This window comes from Propithecus coquereli, unplaced genomic scaffold, assembly GCF_000956105.1.
Source record: "Propithecus coquereli isolate 6110/MARCELLA unplaced genomic scaffold, Pcoq_1.0 Scaffold239, whole genome shotgun sequence".
NCBI lineage: Eukaryota > Metazoa > Chordata > Mammalia > Primates > Indriidae > Propithecus > Propithecus coquereli.
In genome coordinates this window covers 1627699-1643948 of record NW_012147941.1, presented here as the reverse complement: position 1 = coordinate 1643948, position 16250 = coordinate 1627699, and the positions used below count along the sequence as shown (strand labels likewise).

Here is a 16250-nt window from a genome sequence, read left to right as displayed (position 1 = left end):
AACATGTATGTTCACTTGTTTTCTTTCCTTCCAAAGTCACTTTCTCCCAAGGTCAGTTCTAGGCCACCAGAACATTGATGCAGCCCACAACTTTTATACCTCTTTTTCAACTCTATATGATCCACCTCACCTGATGCATGCCACTTTATTGCACTGATTTCTAGAATGCCTTTTTTTTTTTTTTTTAGGGATAGGGTCCCGCTATGTTGCCCAGGCTGATCTTGAACTCCTGGCCTCAAGTAATCCTCCTGTCTCGGCCTCTCAGAATGCTAGGATTACAGGTATGAGCCACTGCACCCAGCCTGAGTTTTTGATTATCACAAACAAAGCTGCCTTAAACATTTGATAGACACGTTTTCATTCTTCTTGGGTAAATACCTCAGAGTGGGCTTGCTGGATTGGTGGGTTGTATAGTAAATTTATAGTTAACTTTGTAAGAGACTGTCAAACTGTTTTCCAAAGTGATTATACCATTTTTCATTCCCACCAGCAATATATGATGAGTGCTAATATTAATACAGTCTTATTTGCAACCTAAGTGAATTTCTCCATTGACCCTTCCCTACTATTCCCTAGGTAGCTCACCATACTGGTGATAATGATAATTTTAAAATATGAAATTTATTTACTGAAGTATAGCATATGTACAGAAGAGGGCACATCACAAGTATATGACTTGATAAATTTTCATAAAGTAAACACACCTATATAACTACCATCCAGATCAAGAAATACAATCCTAGCAGCTCACCTCATGCGTCCATTCCTATTCCCTTTCTTCCTCCAAACTATTAATACATACTATTCTGACTTTTAATAACGTGATTAATTTTGCCAGCTTCAAACTTATTAAAACTGGAATGATGCAGATCGTACTCATTTTGTGTCTGGCCTCTTTGGCTACACATGTTTGGAAGAGGTTACCTGTGTTCACATAGCTGTAGGCCACAATTTATTCTTGTGCTCTGTAATACCACAGTTTATCCATCCTACTGTTGATAGACATTCGGGTTGTTTCCAGTTCGAAACTAGTAAAAATAAATGCTGCTATGGACTTCATAATAGCCCCAAACTGGAAACAATCCAAACATCCATCAATAAGAGAAAGGACAATCAAATTGTAAGTATATTCATATGAGGAAATACTATTCAGCAATAAAGAAGACCAAACTACTGGTACATGGAACTTCATGGATAAATCTCAGAAACACTATGTTGATTGAAACAAGCTAAACACTAAAGAATACATAAAGTATGAAATCCAAGCACAGGTAAAACTTAATCTATGGTGGTAAAAATCAGAAGGTGATTTCCGGTGATGAGGGAAATTGGAAAGGAGAATATATGGCTGACGCAGTGGCTCATGCCTGTAACCCCAGCACTTTGGAAGGCTGAGGCAGGAGGATCGCTTGAGTCTAGGAGTTCGACACCAGCCTGGGCAATATAGTGAGACCCCGTCTCTACAAAAAAAATTAGGCAGGTGTGATGGTGTGTGCCAGTAGTCCCAGCTACTCAGGAGGCTGAGGCAGGAGGATTGCTTGAGCCTGAGAGTGTTTGAGGTTGCAGGAAGCTGTGATAGAATCACTGCACTCCAGTCTGGGTAACAGAGTGAGACCCTGTCTCAAAAAAAAAAACAACAACAAAAGGAGCATAAGTCACGGAATTTTCTGGGGTGAAAATGAAAATGTTCAAATCTTGGACATTGTATACACCGGTGTATACAAGTGTCAAAATTCAGTGAACTGAACACTTAATATCTGTGCATTCTATTGTATATCAATTATAACTCAATAAAAATTAAGTACAGAAAAATGCTGCTTGGTCCTAAAAATGCTGCTATAAACTATGCCTGGCTTTTGCAACATACGTGTTTGCATATCTGTTGAGTATATAGTTAGGAGTAGAATTGCTGGTTTATAAGGTATATACGAAGCCTGGCTCTTCCACTTAACAGTTGTATGACATTGGGCAAGTACCCAGAATGTCTATAGTTTGCTTATTTGTACCAGGGAGCTAATCTCACCTTGCTGGGTGCAAACCCATGAAGACAATTTTCGTTAATCAACAAAAGGACACAGTGCTGAGAAACCTGTTCTCTAAAGTCACAGATTTTCAGAAAATTTGCTGTTTGAATTATTCCATTAAGAATGGAAAATACCACTCTTACCTGGATGATTTGAGTTACTTTGACACAGAGGAACAGACTCAATTTCTAACCCAGGTGCAAAGCTTTAGATAACAGGTTTCCACATACAACACTCCACATTTATCATCGCATTGTAGTTTCCAAGGAAACAGGATCCTGAGTCATCTTGCTAGCTTAGGCCTGATGATAATCCCTTTACCCAGAGATGCTTTGAGGCTATCTCAACGCTGCTTCTTTTAAATTTTACACTTCGTCTTTCCTCCAAATCCTGCAATAACTCTCTTCCCGTGTTTGGTGACATACCCCATGATTCCTTTGGTGTGCAGTTCCCTTGTAGCAGCAAGGTATTATAATACACTGAACTTTTTCAGATCACAGGTGGTCTTTATAAGATGGTCTTTATCTTGGAGATTACTGATAATGTATGCAAAATATGTTCACATTGCTTGGCACCTAATAGGCATTTAAAAAGGATAAAATTATTATTTTTATCATTCATGTATTAATTCAATAAATGTTTACTTGAAATCTTGTATTTGCAAGGTACAAATTTACTCCTATGAGAGATGAACAGGTGGAAAATCACTCTTATTTTACATGGAGAAAGAAAACAGCAACTATATCTTCAATTCCTAGTAGAAAAATACCTTTACTAAGCTTCACTTTAAATAGTGTCAAATGCAAATGAAAAAATTCTCAAGACTATTTCATAAAAAGTGCAATTTACATGATTTGCTATAAGATTTGGCATAAAACTATGGATTCTAAGAAATGGTAGGGTTTTAATAACCAAAATGAGAGCCCCTCAAATGTCATCTGTCCCTTTTTAGAGAGTAAAAAATGCTCTCATAAATGTTCCATTGAAAAATAGAGATAGCCTTGCTTTAGAAAGCTCTAAGGCTCAATACAGGCTCATTCACACATTTGAGGTCTCCTCCCACACAGGCAAGTAGCTTCCTCTCTTTGTATTTCCAAAACACTGCAAAGCAGGCTGGGGTAGGGTGGGGTGGAGAATACAGAAAACACTGCCAGTTCCCCTTCATTTCTCACCATCTTGATCTCCTCCCAAACCAAAATCCTATCCATGTCTTTCCTTTTACCAAAGTCTTAAAAAATGCAGTCTTCTATGGGAACATTGAGGTCATACATTCCAAATTACTTAAGGGAATGATTTTTAAATTTTGGGAGTCTATTTCTCCAAGAAATCTCAGTTTGGGATATAGATGAACAGGCCATTTGGGAGAGATTTAGATGGAGAATGCATTTCAGAGAAGCAGTCAGATGACTATGGAATCAGCTTAGTGTTTGGGTTTTGTAGTCAAACTTCCGTTAAATGAATTAACCTCTCTGGTCTTAATTTTCTCATCTGTAAAAGGGAAAAATAATAATGCTTACTTTTCCGAGTTACTTATTTCAACATTTAAAAGATAGATTGTCCGTTATTTGTTCTAAAGATAAAAATATAGATAGAACATCGTCCCTTGCTGTTAAAGAGCTTACGAACAAGTGAATTGCAGTGAGGATTCACACATAGTGCGTGCTCAATAAATATTATTTTATTGTTTAGAAGAGGGGTGGAGGGAGAAATAATAGTGGTTTGGAAACCATAAAAGTGCTCAGCAAATACTACCAAAGCCCTAGAGGATGGAAGCAGTGGGAGGAACTTCGGGTTACAATTTGGTTACGGGTCTGAGTTTCAAGGTTGTTGAATTCTCCCATATTTGGGCCTGAATTCGCAGAATAGAACAGAATAGGATATAAGGGCTGAGATCATCTGGTACAATTTTATGCAAATCGAAAATTCTTGCCTCTTGTCACCGTGCCCTGGCGAGAAACAACACTGCCACCGTAGCTCGTCCAATCTGATCCCCAACTATGTGACGTCATGGCCCCGCCCCGCACCCCCAAGCGTCGCGGAGTCGAGTCTCTAAGCTACAGTCCCAGCACCAATTCTAGCAGCGCCTGCGCACTGTGGAGCGGGGCGGGGCGGACGCGTGCGCGCTGCGTGAGGGAGGGGCTAGTGCGCACGCAGCTTCACCCCCTTCCCCGCCCTTGCTCTTCCCGGTTTCTTCGTCCGCCTGCCGGTTCCGTCTGGCGGCAGCTTCCGGTAGGAAAGCGGTGCAGGGCGAGCAGCTCTCAGCTCCTCGTAATGTCCTACGGTCCCTTAGACATGTACCGGAACCCGGGGCCCTCGGGCCCCCAGCTCCGGGACTTCAGCAACATCATCCAGACGTGCAGCGGCAACATCCAGCGGATCAGCCAAGCCAGTGAGCCGGGGAACCGAGCTGGGGGGCGGGAGCTGTCCCGGGGACAGGCCTGGGTGATGCTGCCTGGACGCAGAACCCTGCTGGGGCCATGGCCAAGGCCACACCTGAGGCCATCTCGGGCTCTCCATTCTGGGGGCGGCGGGCTGCCATTCTCGAGTCTGTCAGGCCCGGGCGCCCCCAAGGTCCCGAGCCCCAGCTAAGGCTCGAGTTTCTTCGGAGTTCTGCCCTCACAGCATTGGGGCCAAAACAGCAGACTTGACAGCCCGAGAGTGGGAGGGGGGGTGTGCATCACCTCGAGAGCAGTGAGTGCGTTGACTTGGCGCAGTGGTCAGCCGAGTTTTTCCTGTCATCCGCCTTCCCACCCACCTCGCTTTCCTCTTTGGCCAATTTGGTTCGGAGTTGTTTACTGATTTAGGCTTAAGGTTTACATTCTGCTCAGCCACTGGCTCCTCGGAAATCAACAACTTTCAATTTAAGGGAAGTGGTGAATGCATGTGTTTGGGTGACTTAATACACAATTCTTCCTGTAATGAATTCGGAAATCAAACACAATGAGTGGTATTTGAGGGGTGAGATGATTTCTGTTTTAGTAAAGAGAATTAACCGAAAACATTTCAATTTACATTATTTTGTCTTTTGTAGCAAAGAATTAGGGTATATTTTTGGATTTCAAGCAAATGGGTCTTTTGTTTTCCTTCCTTGTTTAACTACTCTTTTGAACAAATCTGATGCACAGAGAAGCTCAGGGACTTAGCCACACCACATAGCAAATAAGGAATGTCATTGCTTGTCTTTAAAACTCTGGGTCTGAGCGAGACTGTGGCCGAATCAGTCAAATACAGGCTTTTTTTTTGTGTTTGAAAATCATCTCAGAGCCTTATAAACAGATCAGCAGCAACCTTACTTAGAAAGAAGCATGGTCATCATCCTTGTTTATTATTGTGTTTTTGTGAGCTTGGCTGTACTCTGTTAATAGATAGAGGTAGTTGGTCTTGAATTAGCAATTATGTCACTTTTAAATTTAAATGTATATTGTAGAACTTGAGAGGCAGAAAGTTTCTGATGGGAAGGGATTGAGACTGGGGGATTTAGAAATCGAAGGAAGACTATATGGCCTGTTAGATCCAGAAGTAAAAAAAAAATAGTATGACCACAGTTTAAAAAGTATAGTACTTTGTGTTCCAGTTTCCGTTTGTGAAGGAGCTGGAATACAGTTTAGATCAGAAAATTATGGTTGAAGTGTGAAATTTTCTTGTTGAGGCTAAATCTAATTTTAATGTCTATTTGTGAAATACTCATTCAACGTATATTTGCATATCAGGCCATGTAGTAAGTATGGGAACTGGTGTGGATCTTTTAACAGGGAGCCTGTGGAGTACACAAACAACCAAAATATAAAGTTGAAAGGGATCAGTGCTATAGAAGAGATGTAAATAACATTATACATACAGGTATTCCGGGGAGAGAGAGAGATCATTTTTAGTTGGGAAGGCATTATGGCATTTTACCTAGGTCTGGAAACAAAGTAGAAAGAATTTAGACCTTTGAAGGTAAAGAGAAGAGCATTCCAGGAGGGGATGGTTGTGGGAAAGCATAGGATGTATATTGAAAAGTAGAGTAAATTAATTTGCCTAGAGTGGTGGACTCCAGAAAGTAGTGGGGATAAAAGGGTTGGAAAGGTAAGTTGAGACCCAAACATGAAGGACTTTAAATGCTAAGCTAAGGGGCTTGGGTTTAATTCTTTAAGAAAGTGTAAATTGAATTGGAAGACAAAAAGACCGGAATCAGAGATACCAGTTAGGAACTGTGAAAATGAAAAGGAAGGAAAGGATAGGAGAGGTTTCCTTGGTGATAAAATTGGTAAGATTTAGCTGTTGTTAGGGTGTTGGGCTCAATCATTATCATTTTATGGGCTGGGAAACACACTGAGAAAGCTTAAATAATTGCAGAGCTAATAAATGACAGTATCTGAATATGAAACCAGGTCTGTGTCTATGACCAGCAATTTACTTTTTCATAATTTTTAATTAATATTACAGTTCTGTAGAAGTTAACACTTCAAGTATAGAAGTGACTTGTTTTATCGCTCTCCAGAGGACACTCTGTGGGGGAAATACCTGAAGCTGTGGTACTTTCTCTTCTTGTGTTGTGTCCATCTCCTCTGCTAGATTGTTAGCTCCTTTGAGGTAGAGGACATGACTTATTCATCTTTATATTTCCATTACTTAGTCCCAAGCATATGATAGATTCATTCATCTACTATGCAACACATATTCTTTGAGCACCTGCTATGTCCTGGGGTAGAGCAGTGAACAAGAGACAAAATCCCTGTCCTGATTGTGTGTGTGTGTGTGTGTGTGTGTGTGTGTGTGTGTGTGTGTGTGTATGGATGGATATATCATGTACACACATATACATATGCATATAAATATCAAGTAATAAATGCTATGAAGATAAAGCAGGATAAATGGATAAAAAGCAAGGCAAGAGGGAGGGTAGGTGCATTGTTTTAGGTAAGTTGGTCCTGGAAGGCCTTTCCGAGGAGGTGACGTTTGAGTGAGTAGACATCTGAATGATGTGAGGGAGAGAGCTATGTGAGTAGCTGAGGAAGGCATTCTAGGCAGAGGGCAAGAGCAAAGGTCTTAGTGTGTTCAAAGAGCAAGGAGGCTAGTGTGGCTGGATTACAGTTAAAGAAGGGGAGTGGAATGGGAAAAGAGGTCAGAGAGGTAGCCGGGGATCAGATCATATAGGATCCTGATGCATAATAAATTGTATTCAATTGATTTGAACAAATGAGGGTTTTTACCATTTGAGAACTCTTCCTGCTTATTCCCCCTTATACTTATACTGTACCTGCCATATCCTATGACTCTAAGCAGTGTGAGTTGAAATTCTTCCCTTGGATTGTTTGGTGAGGAATTGGGAATTCGAAATTGATAGGATAACATCGCGTCTACCCAGTTATCAAGCTAGTCCTTATCCCCTCCAACCCCGCCAAGACATGGCCAGCATACCCAGGTATACCCTTGGAATGTGAGCTCCCAGACATACATCCACACACCCATACAGCCCTGCAAGGACCTGTACCCATTGAAAGTTTAAGAGAATAGCCATTCTTTTTTCTAAACTGTTCAACCACAGAAGTTGGTTTGGAACTGCTGAGCACGTCAGCCTGAAATACAGCCACCCACTGTGTGGATTGTTAAAGGTACAGCTAAGGTTGACTGCCTGGTACAAACGGTGGTTATCAGTATGTGTGGGGTACAGAGGAAAAATATTTGACTCTGCTTATTGTGGAACAAAGGGTCTGGGCAAGCATTGCTGAGGCAGATACAGGTAAAAACCTCATAGCCTCGTAGTTAACTCTGAAGGGATTAAAGAACAGCATTTCTGTTCTTTATGTTGCTAATTTATTGATAAAATTTTATTTATTAAAAAAATAAGAAGCAGTTGAACTTTTAAAATTGATTAGCATGAAATCCTGTGGGATCTTCTTTCAAAGTTACTTCCATATTATGCCCCTTCCTTTTTATATTTCCTTGCCATCCTCTTAAGTCTTCGTCAGCTCAACATCTGTATTCCAACAGCATACTCCTAATTTCACCCATTCTACTTCATCCTGAAAATACTATCAACAGCATGTCTAAAGTCCTGTTTTCATTATACTGCTCACTTCCTCTGCAGCCTGTGGTGGCTCTCTGTTGTCTACTGCATCAGATCTTAACATTCCACCTTGCTTTCACACTCTGTGATCTTAACCCAAATTAGCCATATTTTCTAGTCCTCCTTACTCTTTGCTGTAGGTAGGCTATTTTTATTTATTTATTTATTTTTTTGAAACAGAGTCTCACTGTGTTGCCCGGACTAGAGTGCCATGGCGTCATCCTAGCTCACAGCAACCTCAAACTCCTGGGCTCAAGTGATCCTTCTGCCTCAGCCTCCTGAGTAGCTGGGACTACAGGCATGCGCCACCATGCCCGGCTAATTTTTTCTATGTATTTTTAGTTGTCCGATTAATTTCTTTCTAATTTTAGTAGAGACCGGGTCTCGCTCTTGCTCAGGCTGGTTTCAAACTCCTGAGCTCAAGCAATCCGCCCGCTTTGGCCTCCCAGAGAGCTAGGATTACAGGCGTGAGCCACCGCGCCCGGCCCAGGCTATTTTTCTTAACGTCCCTCAACTCTATTTTTTGGTCCAAGTTTTTGCTTATGTTCCTCCTTTCTTTAATATCTTTCCTCTCCATACCTCACTGGCTAACTAAATTATACAAATCCTTTGAGTTGTGTTTAAATCTTGCCTGTTGGAACTAAGCCTTCCTTTGCTTTGAAAGATAAAGTGAAGTCAGAAAGATCACGGGCTTTAGGGTCAGCAAATCTGTGACTGAATCCCTGCTTGTCTACTGCACTGTTAACCTTGAGCAGGTTATTTTCCCTTTCATCTGTAGCCCCATTTGTAAAACGAATGGAATTATTAAAAGGGGATGTTTGAAAGTGCCTAGTGTACTACCTGGTGCATAGTAGACATTCAATACCCTTGCCCCACTATAGGTTAATAGTTGGGTGAGCAGGCTCAGGAGGCGTACTGCCTTGGGTTTGAATCCTAGATTTGCTTCTTACTGGCTGTGTAAACACACTGCTTTACCTCTCTGTTTCTCAGTTTCCTCATTAATAAAGTAGAGTTAACAATAACCTACTTCATAGAGTTGTGAGGATGAAATGAGGTAATTTATGTAAGGTGCTTTAAACAGTACCTGCTACATAGTATATGCTTAATAAAGTTAGCTATCATTTTGGTTTTTTCCTTTGAATTTGTAAGCACTTTTCCCTCACAGTTTAGCACTTACTTATATTCTGTGTTCTTTAATTAATTTGGGCTTTTTGACCTTGTCACTGCAGCTAGAGAGATCACTATTAGTTTTGTGGAGATAGAGAGACCATGTAATATACACATCTCTTTAGCCACAGTGCCTGGCAGAGCAGTGGATGTGTAGTTGGCATTCAATATGTACTTAATTGATTTTATCATTACTAAGTACATTTTCCTTGGTCTTGAGTTTGGCAGTAATAATAGCTATCCTTAATTGAGTGTTTTTATGTGCCAGATATTGTTCTAAACTTAGCTTCATATTATCTCATTTCATCTTGATGACAACCATATGAAAGTTCTCTTGTCATTCTCATTTTTTAGGCAAAGAAGCTGAGCACAGAGGATTGGAGCCTTTTGCTCAAGATCACTCAGCTAGGAGGTGGAACCAGGAATCAAACATAATCTTAATTCAGAGCTTCTGCTCTTAACTGTTACTTATTCTGTCACTGGGATGGTAAATGAAAGATTGTACCTTTGATATTTAGTACCCATTTTCAGTTAGTTTAGAGCTTTACTATTGTAGTATAGTCGCTATTTTAAAATTTTCATTGTAGCTATATAAAAACAGAATGTAAACCTAATTTTCAGAGTAAAACACTGAGATGACTTCATTGTCATAATCATCACATAGGCTTTCATTTTCTCATTTGGTGTAAATAATGTTTTTTTGTTGAATCTGTTTGTTTTTTAATATACTGAATTAGAGCATTAGATTCTGTCCAGTGAAGTGAAATTTTTTTCCTACCTGTGATGGTAGTTGCTTTCAATATTAGATTTAGATTAAGGTTCATTTGGAGATTCAGATTCTGCTGTTACCAGCTAGAAGCACAAAAGGAGTGTTCAATTTAGCATAGTTCCTAGAATAGATGTTATGTTATCTGTAATGTGCAGTTTGTACAATTTATAATGTATAAATCAATTTGCTTCGTATTCTTTTAAAAGTTTTAGTTAGGACATGCTTTTAAACATGAGAAGTAAGGAAAAAAATGACCAAATATCTCCATCAAGCAAAAAAAAAAGAGAGAGAGAGAGGTCAGGCTGGGTGTGCTGGCTCACACCTGTAATCCTAGCACTGACTTTGGGAGTTCTGAGGCTAGAGGATAGCTTGAGGCCAAAAGTTTGAGACCAGTCTGAGCAACGTAGGAGACTCAGGAGCCTGATGTGGGAGGGTCACTTGAGCCCAGGAGTTCAAAGTTACAGTGAGGCGGGGCTCAATGGCTTCATGCCTGTAATCCTAGCTCTCACCCGAGGCAGGAGGATAGCTGGAGCTCAGGGGTTCAACACCAGCCTGCGCACTGTGAGACCTCGTCTCTGCTGAATAAAAAAAAAATACACAAAGTTACAGTGAGCTGTGATTGTGCCACTGCACTCTAGCCTTGGTGACAGGAAGAGTCCCACCCTGTCTCTAACAAAAAAAACCCAAAAAGCAAAAAGCAGTGATAGGAGAAATTGAGTCCTAGTTTTAAAAATAACAAAATTGGGCCAGGCGAGGTCACTCACACCTGTAATCCTAGCACTCTGGGAGGCTGAGGCTGGAGGATCACTTGAAGTCAGGAGTTCAAGACCAGCCTGAGCAAGAGTGAGACCCTGTCTCTTCCAAAAATAGAAAACATTAGCCAGGCCCCGTGGCATGCACCTGTAGTCCCAGTTACTCGGGAGGCTGAGGCAGGAAGATTGCTTGAGCCCAGGGGTTTGAGGTTGCTGTGAGCTACAGTGACGCCACCGCACTCCAGCCAGGGTGACAGAGAGAGACTCCGTCTCAAAAAAAAGAAAAATAAATAAATAAATAAAAATAACAAAATTGCTTACATGGAACTGAAGGACTTATCTTTACCTTTGGCCTAGTCATTAGGTTTCTAGGATTATGTAAGCATTTCATAGAAGATACCCAGTTATTTTCATCCAAAATGTTGAAACACATTTATCTAAAGAAGAGCTTTCGTTTACTAGAATGCTTGGAAAAGGAATTTTCTCATTGACCAAGTTGACCAGAAAACTTTTTTAGATTCAACTTATTTTGGTAAAAATATTTTCAAAAGGTATCACTTTTCCTTTTAGATATTTTAATTACAGTCAAGTGAAAATAAGTATATGTGTAAACATTTTATTCCTTTTTGTGCTTTAGGTTTATTGAAAGATACAGTTCTTTGATATAAAATATATGGGTCATTGAGTTACTAGATTTCAGATCTCATTATTCCTAGCTTATATATTCAGTCATGTCTTCTACCACAAGGACAGTGCCACAATGGAAAAGGGAGGCTAACCCAATTAATCAGTAATTATTTATGTATCCAGTGGGTGCCTGGCACTCTGCTGGACTCTGGTGAGTATCCTGTAGGTGGAAGGAAATTGGCGAAGGGAAGGGAGCAGGTTAGAGCAAGGACGTTAGCCTGTCTGGAGCAGAGAGCCCTTTATTAAGTAAGGGAGGTATCAGATAAGTAGGGTGGGGCTAAGTGGAACACTGGGAAATCCAGGCCTGCCTTGTGTAACTACATTCTGTTTCCATTAAGAGTCAGCCTTTTGAGAGAACATAATGTGATACAAAGAATGTAGCCATTGGAATTAGCCCTGGGTTTGAATTCTAGTAATTATGACACACTGCTCAAACCTATCAATGGCTTCCCATTTCATTAAGCTCCGGAAGTCCTTTTAATTGTTTACAAGGCAGCAAGGTGGGGCATGCTGGCTCCTGCCTGTAATCCTAGCACTTTGTGAGACCAAGACAGGAGGATCGCTTGAGGCCAGGAGTTCAAGATCAGCCTGGGCAACATAGCAAGACATATCTCTCTAAAAAAAAAAAATTGTTTACAAGGCCCTGTATAATCTGGCTCCCTACTATCTCTTTGGCCAATTCTCTAATCTTGCTCACTCTCTCTAGCCACCCAGCTTCCTTGCTGTTCCTCTGGGTATTCTTGCCTTGGCAACTTTGTACTAATTACTCTCTTTGCCTGGACTGCTTCTCCCTCAGATAGCTGCATGGCTTGATCTTACACTTCTTTAGATCTTTGTTTAGTGTCACTTTATCAGAGAAGTCTCTCTGACCACACTATATAAACCAGTACCCTCTACCCACCCCTATCATTCCAGCCCTTACCTGAATTTATTTCTCTTTATACCACTTATTACCACCTGATGTATATTTATTATCTATCTCTTTTCCTTCGAATGTAAGCTACTTGAAAGCAAGTATCTTCTAGGGCATAGAACAGGGTAGGTAGCATAGGTACTCTACTCGAATGAATGAGTTTTGTAACTCTTCATGAGCCTCAATGTGCCCATATGCAATATTGGGATGATAATACTTACTTAAAGGGTCATTGGGTCAAATAAGGTAATGCTTATCAAGTACCTAGCCCAGTGTCTGGTACATAATAAGTGCTTAGTAAATGCTAATGCCTATTCTCTTTCCTAAATTATTTTAATGGCTGACCAATTGATAGCTTTAGTGGTACCCTGATTCCCATTTGACTTATATAAGAAGGACATTCCACATGTTAGTAATGAAGAAAAGTGGTCATTCATATCATACATAATGCTATCTTAGCAGAATGTAGTAATTAAAGTCCTTATGTTTTCCTATGGAACTATGAAGCTATTGGTAGTTTTCATTTAATAGAATAGATATATTTTAGGGAAGTTTTATCAAAAGGCAAAATTTTAATCAAGTGAATCCTATATTTTCATTATAAAATTGAAATCACATTTTTGCTAGGAAAATGTCCCCAAATAAGATAAAATCATAATCTGAAGTTCTACAAACCTATATATTCTAGACTTTTTGGAAATTATTGCAATGATGCAGTGATTTTGGTGAGGAAGAAATAACTTATACATGCTGCTAAGGGCAGGATTATTCTGTTTCTTCTTAAGAGTAGAGTCATCTAGCAATCAATTAGAAGAATTTTGCCTAATCTTTGCTTTTTATCAGACTTAGGGACTGTTATTAGCATGTCAATGTTATTGTAAGATAACTGGTACTTAGTAAATTTTAGCTTGCTTTTTTACTAGTCTTGATGGCCAAATTAGGGATAAGAGTATGACTATGACCCCAAAATTTTATTTTAAAGAGCACCATTACCATAAAATGAATTTGGAACAATCTTTTTTCTTTTCTTTTCTTTTTTTTTTTTGAGACAGGGTCTTGCCATACTTTGTTGCCTGGGCTAAAGTGCAGTGGCGTCATCATAGCTCACTGCAATCTCAAACTTCTGGCCTCAAGTGATCCTTTGGCCTCAGCTTCCCGAGTAGCTGGGACTACAGGCACAAGCCACCATGCCCAGCTAGTTTTTCTATTTTTTTGCGGAGATGGGGTCTTGCTCTTGCTCAGGCTGGTCTTGAACTCCTGGCCTCAAGCAATCCTCCCACTTTGGCCCCCCAAAGTGCTAAGATTACAGGTATGAGCCACCTTGCCTGGTCAGACAATCATTTTTTTTTTTTTTTAATTCCTTAAGAGATAGGGTCTTGCTCTGTTGCCCAGACTGGTGTGCGGTTGTACAATCAGCTCACTGCAACTTTGAACTCCTGGGCTCAAGTAATCCTCCCATCTCAGCCTCCCAAGTAGCTGGGATTATAGGCACACATCACTATGCCCAGCTAATTTTTAAAAAAAACTTTTTGTAGAGACAGGGTCTTGCTATGTTGCCCAGGCTGTTCTTGAACTCCTGGCCTCAAACAGTCCTCCTGCCTCAAGCTCCCAAAGTGCTGGGTGTGAGCCACCATGCCTGGCCTTGGAACAACAATTCTTAATTTCAAAATTCTAGTAAGTCATGGTTCTTTCCTATTAGACATGGAAGCATTTTATGTATATTGCCCCTCTAATAATCACAAATTATACAATATACATTTCCTCATCTTCTTCCAGTAAGTCAGTCATTTAGCAATCTGGTGTTTCACAAGTGAAATTTTGATGTTAATCCAGAGAGGAAAGGAAACGCTCTCGCAAAGGAGACTGAGTTTGGCTGGAAGAGCCTTATGCCTATTATTGTGTTATGTTATCACTCAAAGTTCTATTGAAACTTGAAGATAAGCATGTTTCCTCTGGACAAGGAGTACTCTATTAATGCATTCTGTACTCCAGCTACTTATAACAGAAGACAATGAATGCTCTTAGAAAGCAAGCAAGCAAACAAAAAATCATACAACTAACTTCCAACCTCTGTGAATGAATAAATCTCTCCCACCCTCCCCACAAACCACATAAAGAAAATGGAAAGCAAGGCACAAAAGAAATCAAGGGCTCTATTCCTGTTGTGAAATCAGTGAGGGACGGGGATGTTCAGAATCCCAGGCAGGCTGGGCTTGTGTTAGAGTAGTCCTCCCTATTGATAGATGATCATTTCTTCTTGTTCCTCTGGACCTCTGCTTGCTCGGTCCAGGTTAGGGCTTTTCTTCTTCTTCTTCTTTTTTTTTTTTTTTTTAAGAGAGATGAGGTCTCGCTATGTTGCCCAGGCTGGACTTGAACTCCTGAGCTGAAGCAGTCATCCTGCCTCGGTCTCCCAAATTGCTGGGACTGTAGGCATGTGCCACTACCGTGCCCACCCAGGCTAGAGTTTTTTTTTTTTTTTTTTTTTGAGACAGAGTCTCGCTCTGTTGCCCTGGCTAGAGTGAGTGCTGTGGCGTCAGCCTAGCTCACAGCAACCTCAAACTCCTGGGCTCAGGCCGGGCGCGGTGGCTCACGCCTGTAATCCTAGCTCTCTGGGAGGCCGAGGCGGGCGGATTGTTTGAGCTCAGGAGTTTGAAACCGGCCTGAGCAAGAGCGAGCCCCCGTCTCTACTAAAAATACAAAGAAATTAATCGGACAGCTAAAAAATACATAGAAAAAATTAGCCGGGCATGGTGGCACATGCCTGTAGTCCCAGCTACTCGGGAGGCTGAGGCAGAAGGATCGCTTGAGCCCAGGAGTTTGAGGTTGCTGTGAGCTAGGATGATGCCACGGCACTCTAGCCCGGGCAACACAGTGAGACTGTGTCTCAAAAAAAAAAATTAGCAAATTTTGAGGAGGATGATAAACAAAACCACTTCCTTCTATTTAGTGACATAGTTACTCTGTAGGAGAATGGTGAACCTTGTAATTAGTTTTTGGAGGAATGTATATTGGTTTTAATCGTAGCATGGTTTCCATTAGTTGCATGTACTTATTCTGGATGTTGAGACCAGTGATCTGAGAAATAGGGAGTTCATGATGAATGTATTTTTCTTTTAAATAAATCTTTTTGCCCTTTCTCCCCAGCTGCTCAGATAAAGAATTTGATGAGCCAACTAGGAACTAAGCAGGACTCAAGCAAGCTACAGGAAAATCTGTGAGTATCTTCCTAACAAGGTTGGGTTTTATGAGGCCCTTTGAGGACACACTTGATGACCTTACTGCATGGCAGCTCAGGTTTCTGTGAAGTCAGAATGAGAGGCAGTGGGTCATGAGGTAATAGCTGTATCTATCTACAAGAGGGGCGACAACATACATTAATGGTTTGTGATCTCTACTGCCTGTTACAGTCCTTGAACTCTGGTTCTTTCTTCCCTTGGGCAGTTTAGCAGAACAATTTAGGGAAGTAGAGAAGGGAACTCCTACCACTCTTAAACTATTCAGCTTACAACTCTGCCTAAATGAGCCTCCTCTTTGGCAAAGGACTCCTGATGATCTAGTATCATTGGATTTCCAGCCATAGTTGGCCTTCCATATTTGTGGGTTCTGCATCCATGGATTCAACCAACCATTGGTCAAAAATATTTGGAAAAAATAGGCTGGGGCCGGTGGCTCACGCCTGTAACCCTAGCACTCTGGGAGGCCAAGGCAGGAGGATTGCTTCAGCTCAGGAGTTTGAGACCAGCCTAAAGGAGAGTGAGACCCCTGTATCTACTAAAAATAGAAAAATTATCGGCCGGGCGTGGTGGCTCACGCCTGTAATCCTAGCTCTCTGGGAGGCCAAGGCGGGTGGATTGTTTGAGCTCAGGAGTTCGAAACCAGCCTGAGC

At 41.0% G+C, this 16250-nt stretch overlaps 1 protein-coding gene across 1 annotated transcript in view; it reads left to right on the top strand.

Moving 5' to 3' along the window:
* The first annotated feature begins 4149 nt into the window (after positions 1–4149).
* The window catches only part of STX12 (syntaxin 12), a 32806-nt gene continuing 20705 nt past the window's right edge, over positions 4150–16250 (top strand). Inside the window, exons 1-2 of the mRNA XM_012645976.1 lie at positions 4150–4413; positions 15509–15578. Of these exons, the coding sequence (XP_012501430.1) occupies positions 4296–4413; positions 15509–15578 (188 nt within the window). The 5' untranslated portion in view covers positions 4150–4295. The remainder of the gene's footprint in view (positions 4414–15508; positions 15579–16250) is intronic.